The sequence below is a fragment of the Apteryx rowi genome, unplaced genomic scaffold (genome assembly GCF_003343035.1).
Source record: "Apteryx rowi isolate R43461 unplaced genomic scaffold, aptRow1 scaffold_279, whole genome shotgun sequence".
NCBI classification, from domain to species: domain Eukaryota; kingdom Metazoa; phylum Chordata; class Aves; order Apterygiformes; family Apterygidae; genus Apteryx; species Apteryx rowi.
The window spans coordinates 235-19,044 of NW_020449185.1; the positions used below are offsets into that span (position 1 = coordinate 235).

Sequence of the window (18,810 nt, forward strand, 5' to 3'; positions counted from 1 at the left end):
ACCAAGGGTGTTGATGGTAGAGTCAAACAAAACAGACAAATGAAAACTGCACAAAGCATTTTGATTTTCACCCAAACTTTCCAATCCATTTGCTTATTACCTTTAGCACTTCACTAGTTTTACCAGAGCAAGAACAACCATTTCCTCCAGCGGGGCCTAGCTTTTATCTGAGAGACCAGATGGCTAAACTTACATCCCCCTGCATCAGGGTGAGCACAGCTGTCTGGGTTGGGGATTATTCAGCTATATGGACCATCCCTGTGTCACATGAGAGTAGGCAGCAGCAACACAAAGGGGAGTCACACAGTCCTTACCACAGATCTGTACCTGTAGCTGTCTGCTCAGTAACATAGACCTGCTCTATGCTGAAAAGGCAGGAGAGCACTAGATCTCCATCCTAAGGTATCAGACCAGGAGCTTTAGCCCCTTCATTCTTAGTCTGTGTCTCAAAGGAAGAAATTTTCCTGCAGTTTCCAGTGTAGGCCCCAAAACTAAAAATTGTGTCTGTGGCGTGCTCTCAGTATCCAGATGTAGTGCATTTTATCTTCACTATGCTGTTGCCTATTGCATTACATTTTGTATAGTAACACCTGGAGGAGCAAAAGCAATCAACTTTGATGTGCATCACTACAATTTCAAAGGCTACTCTCTCTGTACTGCCCACAAATGGAGTTTGAAATAGGAGGTTAAGAGTGAAGTCCAGAAAATGCCTGCCAGGTTATACCAACTGACTTGCTCAGAACTTCAAGAAATTATTTAAAAAATAAGGTATGGCTTCCAAAGGTCTTTTGCATGCACCTAATTGCTCCCACAAAGTCAACGTCACCTTTGCTCAACAGATTGGCAAAAGCAGAAGCCAGGGCAAACCAGGTCACTTTGAGAGTCCCGTTCACAGTGTGTGGAGTTCCCTAAACTATCTCAGCTGTCGGGGAAAAACTAAGAGATAAGACCAATGTGTGGATTTCACAACACTGGTAGCTGTACTGTTTGCGGAAGTAAACACTTGTTGCAAGAGACTGGTTGTATAACTACAGTGCTGACGGAAACAGCTTCTATCAAACAAGAAGGCTTTTTTCTTATCAAAAGACTGGAATTGACTCATTACCCATTTTGCATGGGTAAACATTGATATTTTAGTCTACAGTAAGAAGTACTTTAAAATTTTTCAGCCTTGGATTGAAATACTTTGATTCTGTAGTGCTGCTGTCATGCCATCTGGTAGTCAGAGTTACTGTCTTCTACTGGTTTCTCATCTGAGATTCACCTCCCAGGACACACTTGGACCACTCAACTGTCACAAGTTAATGGCCCCTCTCTATAGTGCATTTTGGGAGCTCTAATCAGACCATGGATCCCAGACCATAAAGGACAACAGGTTTAAGAGGGATTTAGGCAGCAGAGAATCAGAGTATTTTCAGTTCTTCGCTCCAAACCCGATTTAAATGGGAAATGTTGACAAAAGAAAATACTTAGTAGGGCAGGTACACAGAAACAAAGAAGATGGAGGGGAAAGGAAAATCATCTCCAAGCTAGTTCAATTTCATTATTAGCTGTAGTACCCATCCTAAAGACAGATGCCTCAATTTGTAGGCTACTCACCTTCACAGCTCTTCTTATCGGCAGTCAGCTCATAGCCAGGCTCACAGGTACACTTGTAGCTGCCCAGTGTATTCTCACAGAGCTGCTCACACCCACCATTGTCTGGCAGAGAACATTCATCCATTTCTGCCAGGAGAAAACAGAACAAGTCACACTTTCCAAGAACTCAAATCCCCTCACATTTTCTTAGGCAACACTTCTGGACAGAAAGACCAGAGCCCTGACTGACAAGTAGAGCCCATGGACCAGGCACTGCAGCAAACCTGACAAGTGCTAAAGCATTCCTGCCACCAAAAACTCAAAGGCTAAAAATTATTGTCATCAGCCGCAGGGTCTAACAGTGTTTTTTCTAGACAGAAGCAGGAAAACATGGTCTCCTGTAAAGACTTCACTGTATTTTGTTCTCATTTGCCTTTGTTTTTGTGTTTGTTTGTTTGTTTTTATTTTTTATTCCTCATGCTCTTGAGTGACTTGACGTATCAAAAACCAGCTCATTATAGTGCCCATGATAATGGAGCTGTGGATGGGAAGTCATACCCCACTGAAAAAAGCACAGCAAAGGAGCTGGGAGGACATGCAAATTGTTCTTCCTGTTTGTAGACATATTAGTTGCTATCCTTGACTTTGCAGTCAGGTTCTCCCAATCAGATCTCAACAATCCAAGCTGACATTTTAATATATAGATAGCCAGATTTACTAGCTTCTCACCCTGGCTCCTGATCCCATGTGCATTCCTTAACAGACAGTTTTATGAACATGCTCCAGTAAAAGTTAATGCTATGTAGACCAAACGGGAACAGTCCTGATAGCACTGTCTTCCTCAAAGCCTTCCTACAGTCAGGAACTCTCTGCTGTAACAGTTCCAGTCCAAACAGATTTCATTCTCCTGTTTCTATTTGTGGACTTACTATTAAGAAAGCATTGCTTTGCTGCTCCATGCTTGGGCACATTACAATAGCTTCTAATATGGCTGTTGAATCATTTGCCAAGAGAAAAGAGAGGCTGCAGCTTCTACAATCATCAAAACCCCCCATCTTCACGAAGGTCTTCACCAAAAGAGGGACATAAATGCTGGTGTCCTGGCCTTGGGCAGTTATATTTTACAAAGTATTTTCTTTCCTCTAACATTTGCCATCAAGAAGAAAGGTACAATGTGAGTGTAAGACAAGCACATCACTAACATTTCAACCATATAGAGATCAGGCTTCAGTGATACAAACTATCTGTCACTAAAATTAAGATAAGTAATGAAGAATAGTCTTAGAGCTTTCTCTTGAGATACACATAGCAGGAGCGACATCAGATAATTGCTCCTCTTATCTTCATGACACTGTCGTCTTGGATCTGACCAAAGACTTACCCTCTGTGATCTGGCTGTTTGCAGGTTTATTTTCACTGAAAAGCTAGAAGTTAGCACTGCATGTTCTCACAGGGCACTAATTTCAGTTTGATCCTTAACTCTGTTTTCTTTAAGCTATTTTCTTTCCCAACATTGTAAGACATGTAATTGTAGCTCTGTACACAATTCATTAAGGCAAAGCTGCATCAATGCTCAGTCAGCTGAGGATGGCAGTCTGCAGGCTGCCTGCAGAGCCATCTAATTTGTTCATTTACTTCATTTATGGAGCAGCTGCCAGGCACAATCCCTCTGGATACAGCAGACTTCAGGTTCCAACTTGAAACTCCACATGGAGCGTGCAGGTATGTCTACACAGTTTTTGCAAATCGACATCAATAAGCTCTGCCCACAAGGCAACCTGGCTAGAAGCTGCATAGCTACAGCTACTGTGGTGCTTGGCCCAAGTGAATACACTTTGCCCCTCAGCTGGACTTACTAGCATGGACTCAGCAACACCATAAACATCCATGAGCTACAGCTGTGTGTCTGACCAGACGCTGCAAGATCTAGTCTGCCAGCAAAAACTGCATAGACAATACCTTTGTCTGATATTGCACTAGCAGTGCATGTTTATGCATTCCCCCCCCCCCCCCCCCCCCCAAAAAAAAAAAATCAAAATCTATTTCTGGGCATCTTTATCCCAAGGAAACATCCCAGAGGCAGGTGTACTCTACAAACTTGCAGGAAAGCCTCATATTATACAAACTGACTTGCTACAGGCCAAGAAGTCTCTGGCTAGTGCTAGTCCCCAGAAGATGTCTGTGCCACACAGTCAGTCTTTCAGAGCTCCTGAAAGAGGCCAACACATCTTTGGGAAGAAGTACTAACTGTGTCTTTACGGAATCTGAGAAATTTAAAGAGGGGAATCCAAGCACTGTGAGAGCTGTCCAGCATCTGGAATGAAACATTACAGTATTTGCCAGTGATCTTTTAATCACCCTAAATGGAAGACAAAAGTTAAAGTAGAAGTAAAGAAAGGACTTATATAATCCAAATACTGGCATTGCAACTATTAGGTTCAGACACAGGTGTACAGAAATAAGAGAGAAACATGATTCTATCCACCTCACAGCAGCTCCAGCAAGTATTTTCCAAAGCAGCTAGATACTTGCTTCTTGCCTCTATTAAGCCACCAGAATGCTTGGAAAGGTCCAGCTCTTAAGCAAAACCTTTGTCTTGGCTCACATCTTACTGAAGAGGATCTCTGTTTAGGAACACATTTGTCTCCTAAAGCTCTCAAATTTTCCCTGGTATTCTACATGCATTCAAATTTTCCCTCTCTCCAAAGTTTTCTTTTGGCATATAACTTTAGACAGCTGTTTTCAACACTTTTTGTATAGTACTAGTAACCTTCTTTGAAAACGTCAGTGTCCCCTGGCATGGATAAATGGGGGTCACATGCTGTTCAGCTTTGAAATACAAGGTGTTAGTGCCTCTGCAGCTACTTACCTATAGATGAATTGCTAACATTTTTTGAGGCAGGCACTCTGTCTCATCAGGGAGGCAGTGTTCATGCCTCAGCATCAACCCCGTATACACTCTCAAAGCACTCTGCCTGTAAATTTGACATTGGCAGTTGTACAGACAAGACTAATAACTTTCAACTAAAAATAGATATAATGGTAACCAATCGCTTTGGTATGACAGTAGGTTAAGCAATGAATGATCCCTAACTTTGATCTTGAGAGGTACCAGATCACATACCTTTAAAGAAATTTGCTGCAAAGCCTGCTTTATTGATGGTTGCATCTGATGCAAACTTCATCCACACTTTATTTGAGCTGGATTTGACATCTTCTGGCTTCTCATAGCCACAGAAGTGGCCGATCAATGGGCTGTATTCAGTGAGGCCATCTCGAATCTCCAGGTAGTCATAAGAACATGCGTCATGCCATTCGATCTGCAAAGGGAAAGGGCTGTGCCTGTACCTCACTAGTATGAGTGCTCTGAGTCCTAGCTACTCAGACTTTGCTCACCAACCAGCTTCCAAAGAAGCATCCCAAACAACCGATCACAACTAGGCCCTTGCATCATGGTGTCATTGAACATTCCTGCAGCTGAAACCACATTCAAGCACAGGCACATGTCAGTTCTACTGCCATTTCATGGCTATCCCCCCATGAAACTTGATCCCTGACTATCTACAGGCTGCTTTGCCATAAGAAGCTGTAAGGGACAGAGTAGAACAACTACAAACAAAAAGGCTCAAGGAATAGCCCTGAAGTCACAGCTAGGAGGTAGTGGTGTCAGTCCTCTCCTGGACTGTACACAAGCCATAGTGTCCTGTGGGCTAGATGGGACTTACATATCAACCCAGATCCTGTCCACTCCTGTCTATGACTTATACATTAGTAGTCAGCAAACAGATCATAGGGCTTCTGGCCAAGGGTCTAATACATCCTATAAATTGCTGGCCTGAACCATGATGTTTCTTTGGAGAGTCACAAATATGCTGAAATATGCCAAGCCCCAGTGAGAGCAACAGCAATTTTTTGCCTGGGTTACAATCATTCAACTTCATTTGACCAGAGTGAAAAGACAGGGATTCATGCTCCCCTACTTAACACGATCAACTATTTTGTGCCCCTTCTAATTCCTCCTGTCTAGAGTAAAATTTTTCAAAAACTCATCATATTTTAACCTTGGCTTGAAAATCTCTGAGCAATCTTCTGGTGAGGAGAAATAATGTTCTGAACTATTCAGAAGACTTCTTTAAGCAAAACATGCTATTATTTAAATCACTTCCTTTTTAATTTTAAAGGACCTATAGAGCTGTAATAACCATTCAAGAGCTTACAATGACCCTTCTCACCTCAAAGGCTTGGAATGTGATTCCTATGTGAAAGCCTTCAGAAACTGTGATCTTCCAGATGCACTCTTTGGAAGGTCTGTAGTCGTCTGGGTAATTGGGAGATTGGATTTGGCCAGCATCTTTGTGAATTTCTCCACCACAAATAGCTTCATAAAAAACAAACAGCAAAAACACAAGATTACAGGCTTTTCCTTAGCTAAAGCCTGCTCCAAACATGGCTGCCTTCTTCATTCAAATCTATATTGATAGCACTTATTTCATAAAGGGAATACACAAGCCATGGAAGTTTTTACAAATCTAACGTTTTATCTTAGTGACTGTGTCTTCTGTTTTGCTGTACCAACCTCCTTAGAAGGTGAACAAATGGGGACAGAGAAGATTTATGTATTTGTGTGTTTCACAGCGCTGGTCACCTTCATAACTACTTAACACCTGGTATCAGCACTAAGGACCAAGAAAAGATGTAAAATAACAAATCAAAAAAAGTTGCAAATCTAATCCAGCCACACGATGGCAATATTAACAAGCACGAAGAGAGCGGTTCACCAGGAGACCATCAGGCTGGCTGCTGGGAATGAAAACTTAAGCTTTGTGGTAAATGCAGAAATTAATAGGTTTAAAGGCCAAGAACAGATAACTAAATATAAAATCTAGCTTAATACAAGAGTAGCAGAGACCTCAAAGACAATATCAGTTCTGCAGGACTGTATAACAGGTTAATACCTGTGTTACTCCACGGTCAAAGACACACACACACACACAGAGCTAAAGGTGGCAAATGAATGTTTTGGCTGTGCTTAAAATCAAGCAAATGCAAACCACTGACGGAAAGTACAAGAGAAATGACCTTGCAATGGCACCTGTTGAACATCAGTCTCCCTCACACTCAGGATCTCCCCACAATGCATTATGTTAGCAGTTCAGCTGAGGGTCTCCCTACAATGTCCCAAAGAGTGCTTGTGTGAGGTTATGCTGTCTTGGTTTTGCCTGGTGAATTACTAACATTTAACAGTTACCTATTTAAAAGCACTCTTTTGCTGAGGCAGCGCTGATTTTTTTGCTGTAGAATACAGTGCTAAGGCCAAACACCATGAAATACCTTTAACTAAAATTTAGCTGCAGAACACAGTTTAGATTGTAGTTCAAGTTTATATATTCAGAGCTAGAAGTGGTGCCAAAAAAGAGCCACTGGGGGACTGTGCAAGGAACTGTCATGCCCACCTAACAGAAAGAGGACTACCAAAGCAAAGTAGAAGACAATTGTTTAACAGTCACAAAACTGTCAGCCAGCACACAGTATTTTCTCTATTCATTGCAGTAGCTCACACTGAAATTCAGCTGAGTAGCTAAAATACCAGAAGAATTTTACTGCAAAATGGAAATAACATCTGCTAACAGAGCCTGAGAAGCCAATAACCATGACAAATTCAGGGTGTCTGGGCTTGTTGGCAGACCCCACTTCTGGACTTCAGAGCAGCTTCCGGAGACAGGTAATAGCAGCCCAGAGCAGAGCTATTTCCTACCGGCAGTGCTGCAAGGTAATACCACCAGCAATTTCTCCATCAAGTCATGAAATAAAGAGGAAAAGATTTTCTTGAATCTCATGAAAGAAAAGGAACAATATGACTGAACAGTGAGGAAACTTTCACTATATTAATTTTCTGTTATTTAGTATCAAATAATCCTCCCATGATGGGGCTACTTGCTTCCACCTCTTTCCTCCCACCTATTTGAAACTTTAGGGTCAAGAACTGAAGAAAGCCACCCCAAAGATCAGTCCACATCCCAGAGGTCACAACAAAGTTCAGATGCACAGGAGTTTACACGCACTCTTGGTAAAGCAAAGGAAAGAGAAGTGGTAAAACCCATGTTTGCTTTTTAACACGTGAGGGAGAAGAGTTCTAAAGAAAAAGGGGAACTAACAGGAACACAGAGAGCTTTTGGACAAAAATCAATAGGTAGTTAAAGATTTCAGGATAGTCCCTCTTGGAAATAAAAGTTACCCTTATTGCTTGGACACAGAAGTCATTCAGCAGCTGAGAAAACTACCTGAAAATGAGGAAAGAAACAAGCCATTAACAGAGCTTGAATCAGAGGGAAATAGAGATTAAGAAAGATTTTTGGAAACACTCCCACTTCAGCAAACAAAATATGTAGAGAAATACAGATAATCTTAATACCTGCCCCTCCAACAAGAGGAGGCAGAGTTGTGAAAAGAGCTATGAAATGGGCTGTCACTGTTTCTTGGCACAAACTGGCTTCCATTAGTAACTCTCTGTGCTTGCTGTCAGGCTTAGCAATATATTTTATAGCTTCCCAAAGGGAAGCTTCTTGAGGGAAAGGGTTATGTAAAAAGCAAAAGCCTTGAAGAGGCAGGAAAATATGAACAGGGGGATGCAAAGTTCAACCACTAGATGCACAGTCCACTTCCATTTGCTCTCCTTGACAGTCAAGTGAAGCAAGTATGGCTCATTTTTACTGAACGTTTAGGGATCATTTATTAATCAACAGGAAATATGGAAAATTATCCAGAGAAAACAAAGTTTTGCAAACTGACTTTGGCACACAGCTAACGTCAAATAAATTTTCTTTCAGTATCATTTATCAATATGAAGCAAGATGCTATATTATCACACATGATGAAGAACAGAGAACTTGCTTTCCAAGAATATTCCTCAGCTTGCTTTTTTTTCTTTTTTTCCCCTCCCCAAAGTTAGACCAGATATCACTGGAGGGTAACCTACCGTAAAAATTAAGCTGAGTAGCCAACAGAAGCAACAAGCCAAAATAAAACAGTACAGACTATTACAGACACACTACTTTTGTCACTTATAATTCCAGCAAACTACCATAAAAGGGGCGTTACAAACAACATGGTCCAGGCAGCAGCTCCTTCTCTGGAGAGACATAAAAAATAAGGCAAGCTACCTCTGTCTCTGGGGTAACAATTCCTTTTGAAATCATATTTTTCTTGTAAGAAGGATTTGCTAGCCCTACACTGTCATAAAATCCTTGTATGTTTTATTTGCACTTCCCTAACAGTACTGTGTTTTCTTCACTTCCCTCTCTTAGTTTCATTATTCATGAGTATATTGGACATTCAGCATTGGGTTTCCAATGTCATGCTTGTCCTTGTGGCTGCAGAAAGAAGATGTATCATTGGAACTAATACAGTCAACCTCAACACTGTTGACAACACTGGTACTTCTAAGAAAATGCTTCTTGCCCAGAGAACAACAAAGGCTTTTAATACGTTTTAGAACCATTATTGTCAAAACTAGGCATATCTGCAAAAGGGGTATTACTGATTCATAGTCACTTGGGCAGCACTGCTCCTTGTCTGAAGCAGTCTCAGCCTCCCAGTGCCATGCAAGCTTCTGAAGCATCTGAGAGGCAGAAGAAGTTACATGCTAATTTCCAAACTTCTGTAAGTAACCCACACAAGAGAGAAACCAAAGAAAAATCTTCTGCATTTGAATTAAGCAAACAACCCAAAATAAGATGCATTAAATGATATAAAATCTATGATCCCAAACAGAGCCTTGTCTGTTATGTTACTAACAGTAATCCTGTCTACACACAGCACTGCTGCTTGCAGGACCAGTTAGGGCAAACAACAGAACCATGGCCTATGAATGGAAGCCATTGCCCTGTGCTGCCAACCTATTCCTGAAAGCAAATGTGATGATCTAGTTTGTAGATCCAGGTCACGTCCCCTGAAACAGCCTGCAAATTCTGCCAGTTCCCTTCAGAACAAGAGTGGGGGCCATGTCTAACCACATGGTGAAGCAGAACTACTGACCCCATAAATCCCTGCATCCAGTTCTGAGTGTTCCATGCAATATGACAGAGTCCTACCTAAGGGCCATACCTTCATAGACCACAAAGAAGCCTTTGCCTAGGATGTTACTGCTGCTCCGGAACTCGATCCACAGCCTGCTGTCTGTGGAAATAACCGGTTCGGGGATCTTGTCGCCACAAAATCTACCTAGAAGGCAGGAAAAAGACAATCAAGATTTCCCAGCTGACTGGCAGCACAGTGTAGCAGGCCCTGTGGTCCAAGAAGTGAAGAAAATATGTGGTTAAAGGAGCGGTGTTTGTGTAAAACATGCTTTCACTCCCACCATTCATGTTTTTGAATCATTTTCTCTTTTTTCACCCTTAATTCATATTCTCCTAAATTATTAAATTAATAAAGTTTTTTTTCCACCTGGGACCAGAATCCAGTATTCACAAATGCAGCCTCCATTGCCATGGTAAATTCAACAGGGCTCTTGTTTTGACCACTTGATTGGGCAGATGATGTGACAAGGGTAGGGAATCATTCCCTGCCCTCCTTGAGATGTGCCATTCTGATGAGAAAGAGGGTTACGCAGATTCCTCAGACCACCATCTAACACAGCTCATCCTATAACGAGTGCTACAGACCCTTTATCTCTTCTGCTCTTCCTCCCCCAGTAAATCTACCTCTTCCTAGTTAAGCCTCTGCAGTCATTCAATCTCTTAATCCTCAATAGCTTTGTGACCAAGAGCCCTTTTGCTCTATGGTTCAGCCAGCAAAGAGCTCTCTGGCATGCATCAGCACTGGTAAATATCTGAATCCTGTTAGCAAGGGAGAATCCTGAAACAGAGCAGCTGCAAACAGCAACTGCCAGAGTAGCCAGGACAACTGCAATAACCCTAATTCAGTCCTGGTTTTCCTCTACCTGTTCCAGCCAGAAGTTCCTCAGAGCACAAAGCAAACACTTCAGTATGTACTGAGAGCACGCAGTACAAACATGGTTCTTCCCTTCAGCTGACACCAGCAGGGCTGAATTCCACAAGGCCTGGGCACCTTGTCCAATTGAATCACCAGACCAGAGTCTTCTTCAAACAACCTCTAGTAGGTAAAACTCCATTAATGCCTTACCTGCAAGACAGCACCTTAGTTCTCAGAAGCAGGCTGCATTAGTGACTCCCTACACTGGAAAAGGAGACAGACAGCTCAAGGCCTGCTGACTGTCAGGCAGAGAAGGCTGTTGTTTTTCCTATGTATGGGGGCAGAGGGGTTGGCATGAGTCCTGTGCATTAAAAGCCTAGAGCTCCCCTGCCTAGTCAGCTGCCCCCAAACACCTTTTTTCTCTGCCTTCCCCCTTTTTTCCTCTGTTGAACCCCCCATCCAAATATTAGTCCAGACCCTAGCTCTACTTGCCTCCTCCATTCTGAGTTCCTTGTACTCCAAAGCTGCCCAGCACTGCTTGGGCAGTGTGACAGGCCCACAGTGTAACAGCAGCATCTCCCATCTCCCCTTCCGAAAGGGATGCTAACAAATAGCATCAGCACTGCAAAGCTCCTTCCTCTAGGGTCACTGAGCAACTGCCTCCTGGATTTAGACTTGGAGGTTAACAAGGACGTCAGGGAGAGGAAATGCAGATGAGGAATTAGAATGAGCAAAATCCTCAGAGTATGATAAAGGGCCCATTCATAAAAAGTTATATGCCATTTAAAGGCTGGGTTTCCACACACTTCCCTGGGAAAATATGCAGTGCACATGTATTTTTTTTTTCTCCACAAGAAGTCCATGCTTTCACAATTCACACTAATCCCCCTCCCCGCCCTCTGCTGAACTGCTGCCTGTCTGCCTCTTCCAAGCTAATTTCATGGGCTCAGCCCCTTGTGGGAGCTGTGGCCACTCATGCAGTCTCTCATTCCAGATGGAAACGCTCACAAGTCCACCTGCATTAGGGGGACAGAGAGGTGCTTCGCTTTTGAAATACCTTCCAATTACTTGGCAGAGAAACTAAATAATGAGGATGTAAGTTACAGCCGCTGGAGCAATGTTACCTGCTGCATGTGCTGCAGAAACCAGCAACAGCTTCTGCCAACCCCAAAGCAGGCAGGAAGCAGTAAAAACTGCTGCCAACTCCTGTATAGAAATACAGGCCCACAGAAGCCTCTAGAGAGCAGCACAGCTCCAACCTAAGAACTTCATCTGGCATTAAGGTTGGAATTTCCAAAGGGTCCAAGGTGAGCTGCGCACCTCTGTAGCCCCACTGACCATGCTGTCTGACTAGCCCAGATCTGTGCTGCAGCATCAGGCACAGCATCCCTAACACAGCTGGTGATGCTACACAAGCTGATTGTTGCCATCTTCCTTACCTTTTGGGGGGAGGGGCTGTTTGTACCATTTTACATACAGGGACATGTGAGATTAGGAGACAGGGTCAAGATCAGAGCCAGTAGCAAAGCTAGAAAAAGAAGCCAGGAATCCTCACTGCCCGCTCTGAGCTCTCCTTTCCCCATGGTCATGGGGAACTCACCAACTGCTGCACAGTCTAAGGGTACTGCCAGGTGTCTCGCAAGCTACCCCTGGCTCTCTGGACCAAGGTGGAGTCAGCAGCAGTGCAGGGTGGGAGAAGACTTGCAGTCTTCTGATAGCAGGAGGTGGAGGAATAGAGAGGACACCGAGGAGGAGCTGCATTTTCTTGAGATCTTTGGGAGCAGTAGTATGGTAGAGCCCTTGCACAATTGGCATCCTTGGCATGATCAGTAATCTCCTTGCCCAGAGGCAAGTTCCCAGATGGAAGTGCAGAGGCCCAAAGTACAAACTGCTCTGTATTTGTATTCTCAAGGAGAAATAATGGCAGGCCTTTGGGCGAGAAGGTGTACGGCTGCTTCATCCTGACTGCCTGACAGTTCCACTCAGGCCTTGTGGAAAAGTGGTTAAAGTGGTTAAAACTCCACAGACCACCTTTTTAATCCCAGCTATGCCCCTGACTCACTTTCCTTTGTGCCTCAGTTCTCAAGCTGGAAAAGGAAGGAATAAAGCTTTTGCTACTAAAGGACTTGGAGCTTGAATCATTTGGTACAAATACAACACTCTGACATCTCTAGGTGGAGACATTAACGGACACCAGAGCACTGGCTGGACACAGGCCCCTAAAAGGTAAAGGAAGGTTTTTGCAATAGGCCTCAAGAAGAACACACAAAATGCAAGTAAAACGAAATAGCCACTTACCCAGTAATGGAGCCTTCCTCCAGTAGCCATCACGCACCTCAACATAATCATACCAACAAAGGCGACTTTTAAACAGGTCCATCGATGTGAAGTTTAACATAATCTGCAAAGAGAAAGGACACAATTTGCAAAGGGAGCTACTTCAAAGAGAAGGCTCTACAGATTATGTACTTTATCTCTGCTATTATACTACATAAGGGAGCGCACAGTAGAAGACAGCTGGACAGCTGGTTGGATTTTTTTAATCACCTTTCACCAAAAATAAAGGCTTCTCAAGGAGTTTTAACAGAACAATATAGTACATGATAGCAGATAGTACAAGTAACTTTATTGTCCATTCTGTAACTCACACAGTCACTGCTCCTCAATTAGTAAAAGGCTACTAAAAAAAAGCCCAATTTTGTTTCTTCAATTAAAAAATAGAATCCTTGGTTTTGATTAACATCAATAATATAGAGAAACACATTGCCCCAAACCACAGGTGTCTGGGGCTTATTCCTTACATAAATGACATTTCTTGCAAGAAATAGCTAATTTTGCTGACACATTTCCACATTCTGACAATTATGTTTGTGTGATTACTGTGATTCAACAGCGTTCAGTGGCTTTACAGAGCAGTATTTAGCTTGAAAATTTTATCCCTTTGGTCTCCTTCTTCCATAACAAGGATTATGGGCCTTGCTCTGGGCCTATGGAAGTCACTGCATGGGATATACTTGTGGCATTATATTCTTGCAAGATTTGACCCATATAGTACATCTACTCCTTGCCAAAAGAATGTTATTAGGTTAAAATAGATATTCTCTTCCCAAAGCAAAGTACTGGACCTGGCAGGATGTACAGAATGCTGGTAATGATGTCACTTACTTTGTTCAGACTTTTGCAATTCTCTGACTTTGGACAACAAAAGGAGATTCATCTGTTTCTATACAGATGAACACTACAACCAATATCTGTTCTGAGCTAGTGCCATTGCTGTGATACCACAATGTACCAATTACTGCATTTGTTTAAACATGGCAAAATAAGTAGAAGCACCTAATCTGAACTCGATCTATTTATTTTTTTTAATACTAGTGTTTCAGCATTTAGATGCTGGGTCATATCTGATGTAACTCTTCTAAAGAGGCTGAGGGACAAAGGGAGAAATTACAGTAGTTGAAGTAACATTTATACTGTAAAAGCCACACTGCAATTATTTCAGAGCCTGGACTATTCATGATATCTCTTCCCCTTGCAAAGCTCTCCCTGAAGTTAATGGTAGGGGTTCAGCACTGTATAGGACTGGGCCTGCAGGCAACAGAACTGAGTCCAAGAGCAAGATGACTGATGAAAAACAAGTGAACTCTGCCTTTCTTTGTTTGTTTGAGTCAGAGTCTTAAATGCTTCTCAAGGGTGGGCCTCAATGAAGTTGCTCTGCTGAGAAGCTCCAAAGCCAGGCTGCAATATGAAGAGTCTAAAGGGCTGGTATTAATGAATTAAGGAAAGATTTTATTTCTACAGGAGGATCAATACAGCAAAAGGAGCTAGAAAGCAAGTGGATGGAATGGCTGATTGATCTGCACTAGGGCTTAGCATGAGTCCCCTGACAGGGACATTCTGCCTGTGTGACAGCGGCAAGTCACCAGTGTCACTCGACTCCTCCAGCTCTCTCCAGGACCCCATCTTGTTGGCACATTTTATGCAACTCATCTGACTGACAGCAGGCTTTGAAAGGTCACTTCCTCAGCTCTCAGCTCAGTCAGCTAGCACGTGGCAAGCTGAGTATGTGAGGAAACTATCCAGTAAGGGTTTTGCCTTGAACTGAGAGGAGTGAGTTCAGAGATCAACACATGGTCGCAAACTGTAGGGGGTTTCTGCTCCCACATTACCTCTCCTGTCCTCAGGAACAAGTATTCCTGACCCCTGGGACTCTTTCCCTGAAGGCAGGTGAGTCTCTGGGAGGACAAAGATGTTGCTCAGGAGCGTTTTCAGGCTCCCACTCTGCACTCTAGACATGCAGAGGTCTAGAGCATGCTGCCAGCTGCTAACACTGTTGTCACAGGCAAAGATACTTGTCAGGGAAATGCAGAGCACACCTTGAGCTGGTGTCACGCCTACCTTCTCCCCTGGGGTCACTGAGATTCTCCAGACACAGTGGGAATAGGAGGGGTAACCGTTTGGAAAGCCAGGGGCTGAGAAATTCCCTGTTGTGTCCTGCAAGGTCTCACCACAAGCTGCAAGAGAAGAAAAAAAGACAGCAGCAAGGAGTTACCCTCTGAAAGGCATCAGGGTCTGTTAAAGTGTTTGCATCTGGCTGCCGTATGCAGGTTGGTGGCTTGTACTCTAAGGATGCTCATTCAGTCTCGCCTGGCAGTGGCCAAAGGCGCCATTTACCATCTGAGACCTCACCAAAGGGGGTGATGTGAAACTTGCCAGGATTACCAGGTAAAAGTTTATAAGCTCAAGGACAGGGAAACAGCCTCTGAAAAAGGCACCCTTCTCCCTCTCCCCTCCTTCCACATGCCAGCACATTTAGGTTTTAACCCTGTTGAGGAATATCTTATCCATTGATCAAATACAAAATATTAATCCCTCCACAACCACAAGACTGCTGCCAGCAAATTTGTTTTCCCTTTATTACATGCTGCTCAACAAAGTTCTCCTTAGTTACCATTGTTAATTGCCCTTTTTTGGTTAAAACAATGTAACCAAAGCAGGGCAAGCTCTCTTGTGCCTAGGCTCTGGCTGTCTAGCATCCACCCTGCTTTCCCACTGCGCAGGGTAAAATGTGAACGCTACAGCTTCCTCTGCTCTCCACCTTGCCTTTTTTGTGGCCAGCTGCAGTTGATGAAAGGTAAAACCCAGAATGACTTTTGGGAAGCAAATAATATGCGCAAGCACATGTTTCTTTAGGGAATGGCAGCTTCCAACATCTGGGAAAGCAGCCACTACTGTAGTTCCTGTTCTCTGAGCCAGGAGGACTGAGCTGGAACAAGGAAAGAGTATGCACATGTGCAGAGCAGCTGACTGGCTAGGTCAGAGGATCACACATATCAAAGCTCCCATTTCCTTGAGAACGCTCACCAGACACATGCAAATACCCATCCCACGGAGCAGGGACCTTGGCTCTCTTGCTTTCCAGTTGTTTTTTTAATTTCATAAACCACTGATGTTATAAAGCTGCCCTTGACCTGCAACTTGGTTTCCTCAGTGACAGCAAGGCAGCCCCCAGAAATCCCTCATTAAGCAGCAGTGCTTTGAAAGATCTGACAAGACCGAACATCTGGCTCCCTTTCTCATGGAAATGCCAGTGGATGCTCCTCTACCTGATGCTATCACACACTCATTAATTTTTCAGCCATGGTCACATTTAGATTCGCAGATCGGAAGTTGGAGGTGAAAAGAGACCAGTCCCATTCAAGAAGTTTAATATCTTCCAAAAGGGGAGAGGGAGTCACCTAGGACAGAAATTCTTAACTTCCCTGAAGTACTTTGACCCACAGCTTGACAGGTCAAACAAGATGAACAATAGGCAGGGACACAAAAAAAGGGTTTTGCTCAACCAAACAGCTCCTAGGGGTGCTCTGGAAGGTGGAGTCACTACAAGGAATGAGTTGCACATATTTCAAGGCACAGGTCAGCACAGACTCTGGCAAAGTGATTCCTGCCAGGAAAGGCAAAGGTATTTAAAAACTGCTAGAAAGAAGCACCACTGAACAAAACAGGTAGGAGAATGCATGCACCTGCCCTAGAGGTGTAAAGCAAAAAATTAGAGTTTAAAACCTCCACGCTGCTCCCTCCTTCTCAAAGGAACAGTTTTGAGCCCTGAGAACACCCCTTACCATTATGCAACTACAAAGGAGCATTGCACAGGAAGTTTTAGTATCTGCAGAAACAGCCAATCTCCAGCCTCTCCCAACATGTTTGGCAGGTGATGATGTCTGTATTCTTCACATTGGCAGAGAGAGGTGCTGGTAAAAGGTGATGGCCTGCACATACTGGAAAAGAAGCCTGAAGACTACTATCACAGAACAAATACACTTTATTCCTTTCCACCTCTTGCAAAGATGCCTTGACTTGTTATCTGTGGTACAATCTGTTAGGATAATTCCAGCTTCACAATGCAGGATGCTCCTAGGACCCTCAACCAGGAAATGCATGGGGCCCAGCAGATGAACACTGCAAAGAAGCTGAATCCCAGCCGTACTTATTCTGAGGGCAGTAAGCCATTTTTCAGCCGCTTCTCTGGCATCACCATAGGCAATGCAAGGTCTGGAGTGGCCATCGGCTTAGGATGACTCTAGGAATGCAGGCATGTGGCAAGGTGTCCTAGTAGAGAGGGGATTCCAATCTATAACTTGCCAAAGTATATGAACATTCTCTTTCTTTGCTCAAAAATCTATGTATGTGAACGAAGCTGCCCCCATGAAACGATAAGGAAAGCCTAAATCACTGGGAACACATACTACATCACCACAGTTACACAGGATAAAGAGCATTACTGCTCTCCACTGAACCACAGTGCCAGTTACAGACAGCCCAGATCTAATTCTCCTAAGTGTAATTACACAGTAATTGGCAAGACTTTATAATAATGGAGCAGGTACTAAGGCATCTAACAGCAAAAACTACTCTGCTAAAATGTCAGAAAGGAGACCTTGCTAACTATCCAAACCCTGCAAAGGAAACTCTACTATAAGGATCCATCTGGCTTTTCATAGTTGAAGAGAGTGATTGCCTGCATGTGCAGAGGGTAACAGGATATTAATGAGCAATGCATGTGCACTTGTAGAGCACAATCTCTCGCAGCACATCAGTATGCAATACAAATGTACTCCACTTAGTAGCAAGGCAGTCAACAGGTCTAGTGAGACGAGTGTTTGGTGCTTCTGGGGTCCAAGAGACTGAACCGAGGTGGTCTTGGCACACGGTGAAGAAGCTGCTGCACACTTAAGCTGCTGGAAAGGAACAGAAGTGAAAATCAAGGCAGAAGAAGCAATAAATGCTTCAGAAGTCATTTTCAAGTGATGTAGCTGAGGGACAGGCATTTACTACTCATCAGTTGGTTACCTATATGTTACACTGTGTCAAAACTGCACTGGGTACTGGATGGGATGACATAATGCAGGACCACTCCCAATTTAAAGTTTAACTATTCCTGCGCAGTTAGCACTGCCATGCAGGCCTCTTAGCTTTTGCACAGCACAAGAGAATGCGACAAACCATTTTAAAGTCTTTTGCAGAGACTATACCCATCAAATCATCAACCATGTAGCCACATCAAATCTAGCATTTACCACTATGCAGCAGAAGGCATCTCGCCTTCCAAAAAGTCCTTCAGCAAATTTCATCTGGCTTCTCCTGGCTTGGCACTAACTTTCACCCAGCAGGTGTAAGCTTTGGGGAATTAAGAGCAGTTTAAAACAGCAGGGTTTTAGAACAGAAAAGCTAAGGCACAAAAGCTCCAGTCTAATGACTTGGAGAGTCCTGTCTCTTACAACAAATACAGCAGTCATTCTGGCAAGCACCAACACACACTAACTCATCTTCCATCACACTGTCTTGCAGGAGGATTCTCAGGCACTCTCAGATGGGCGGTCTCTTTCAAAAAGGGAAACCATCTGCCATTCAACTTCTGGAATATGTTGCTGTGCTTTTTAAAAATTCACAGCTTGACTACTGAACAAAGTTGTCCTCAATCAAAGGTTTCATTCAAACTCTGCTTTGAACATATAACTAATGTCCCTTGGTCTTGAACTCCTAAGCTTTGCATTTTGCAGAAGTCGTTACAGGCCTTTTTCAAAACTACAGATTCAAATAGCAGCTGCAAATGTCCAAGTCATTAAATATATTGCACCTTTTCTCCTCAAATGCAGCCTGTATATAAATTTTCATGGAAAGCAAAAACCAAAACCAAATAATAGATATTGAAAAAATCTGGTTTAGTAGGCTCAGAGCTCTGATCATTCTGCTGTTAAGTGTTCTGAACTGGAATAATCTCTGCTAAAGCTTTGTGGCATA

General features: G+C 43.3%; 1 protein-coding gene across 1 annotated transcript in view; it reads right to left on the minus strand.

Moving 5' to 3' along the window:
• Positions 1 to 1,599: 1,599 nt before the first annotated feature.
• The window catches only part of LOC112967515 (tolloid-like protein 2), a gene marked incomplete at its 3' end in the record, with an annotated part of 72,861 nt that continues 55,650 nt past the window's right edge, over positions 1,600 to 18,810 (minus strand). The window contains exons 10-15 of the mRNA XM_026068728.1: positions 14,908 to 15,023; positions 12,808 to 12,910; positions 9,682 to 9,798; positions 5,811 to 5,956; positions 4,703 to 4,898; positions 1,600 to 1,725 (exon numbers count right to left, since the gene is read on the minus strand). Coding sequence (XP_025924513.1) covers positions 1,600 to 1,725; positions 4,703 to 4,898; positions 5,811 to 5,956; positions 9,682 to 9,798; positions 12,808 to 12,910; positions 14,908 to 15,023 — 804 coding nt within the window. The remainder of the gene's footprint in view (positions 1,726 to 4,702; positions 4,899 to 5,810; positions 5,957 to 9,681; positions 9,799 to 12,807; positions 12,911 to 14,907; positions 15,024 to 18,810) is intronic.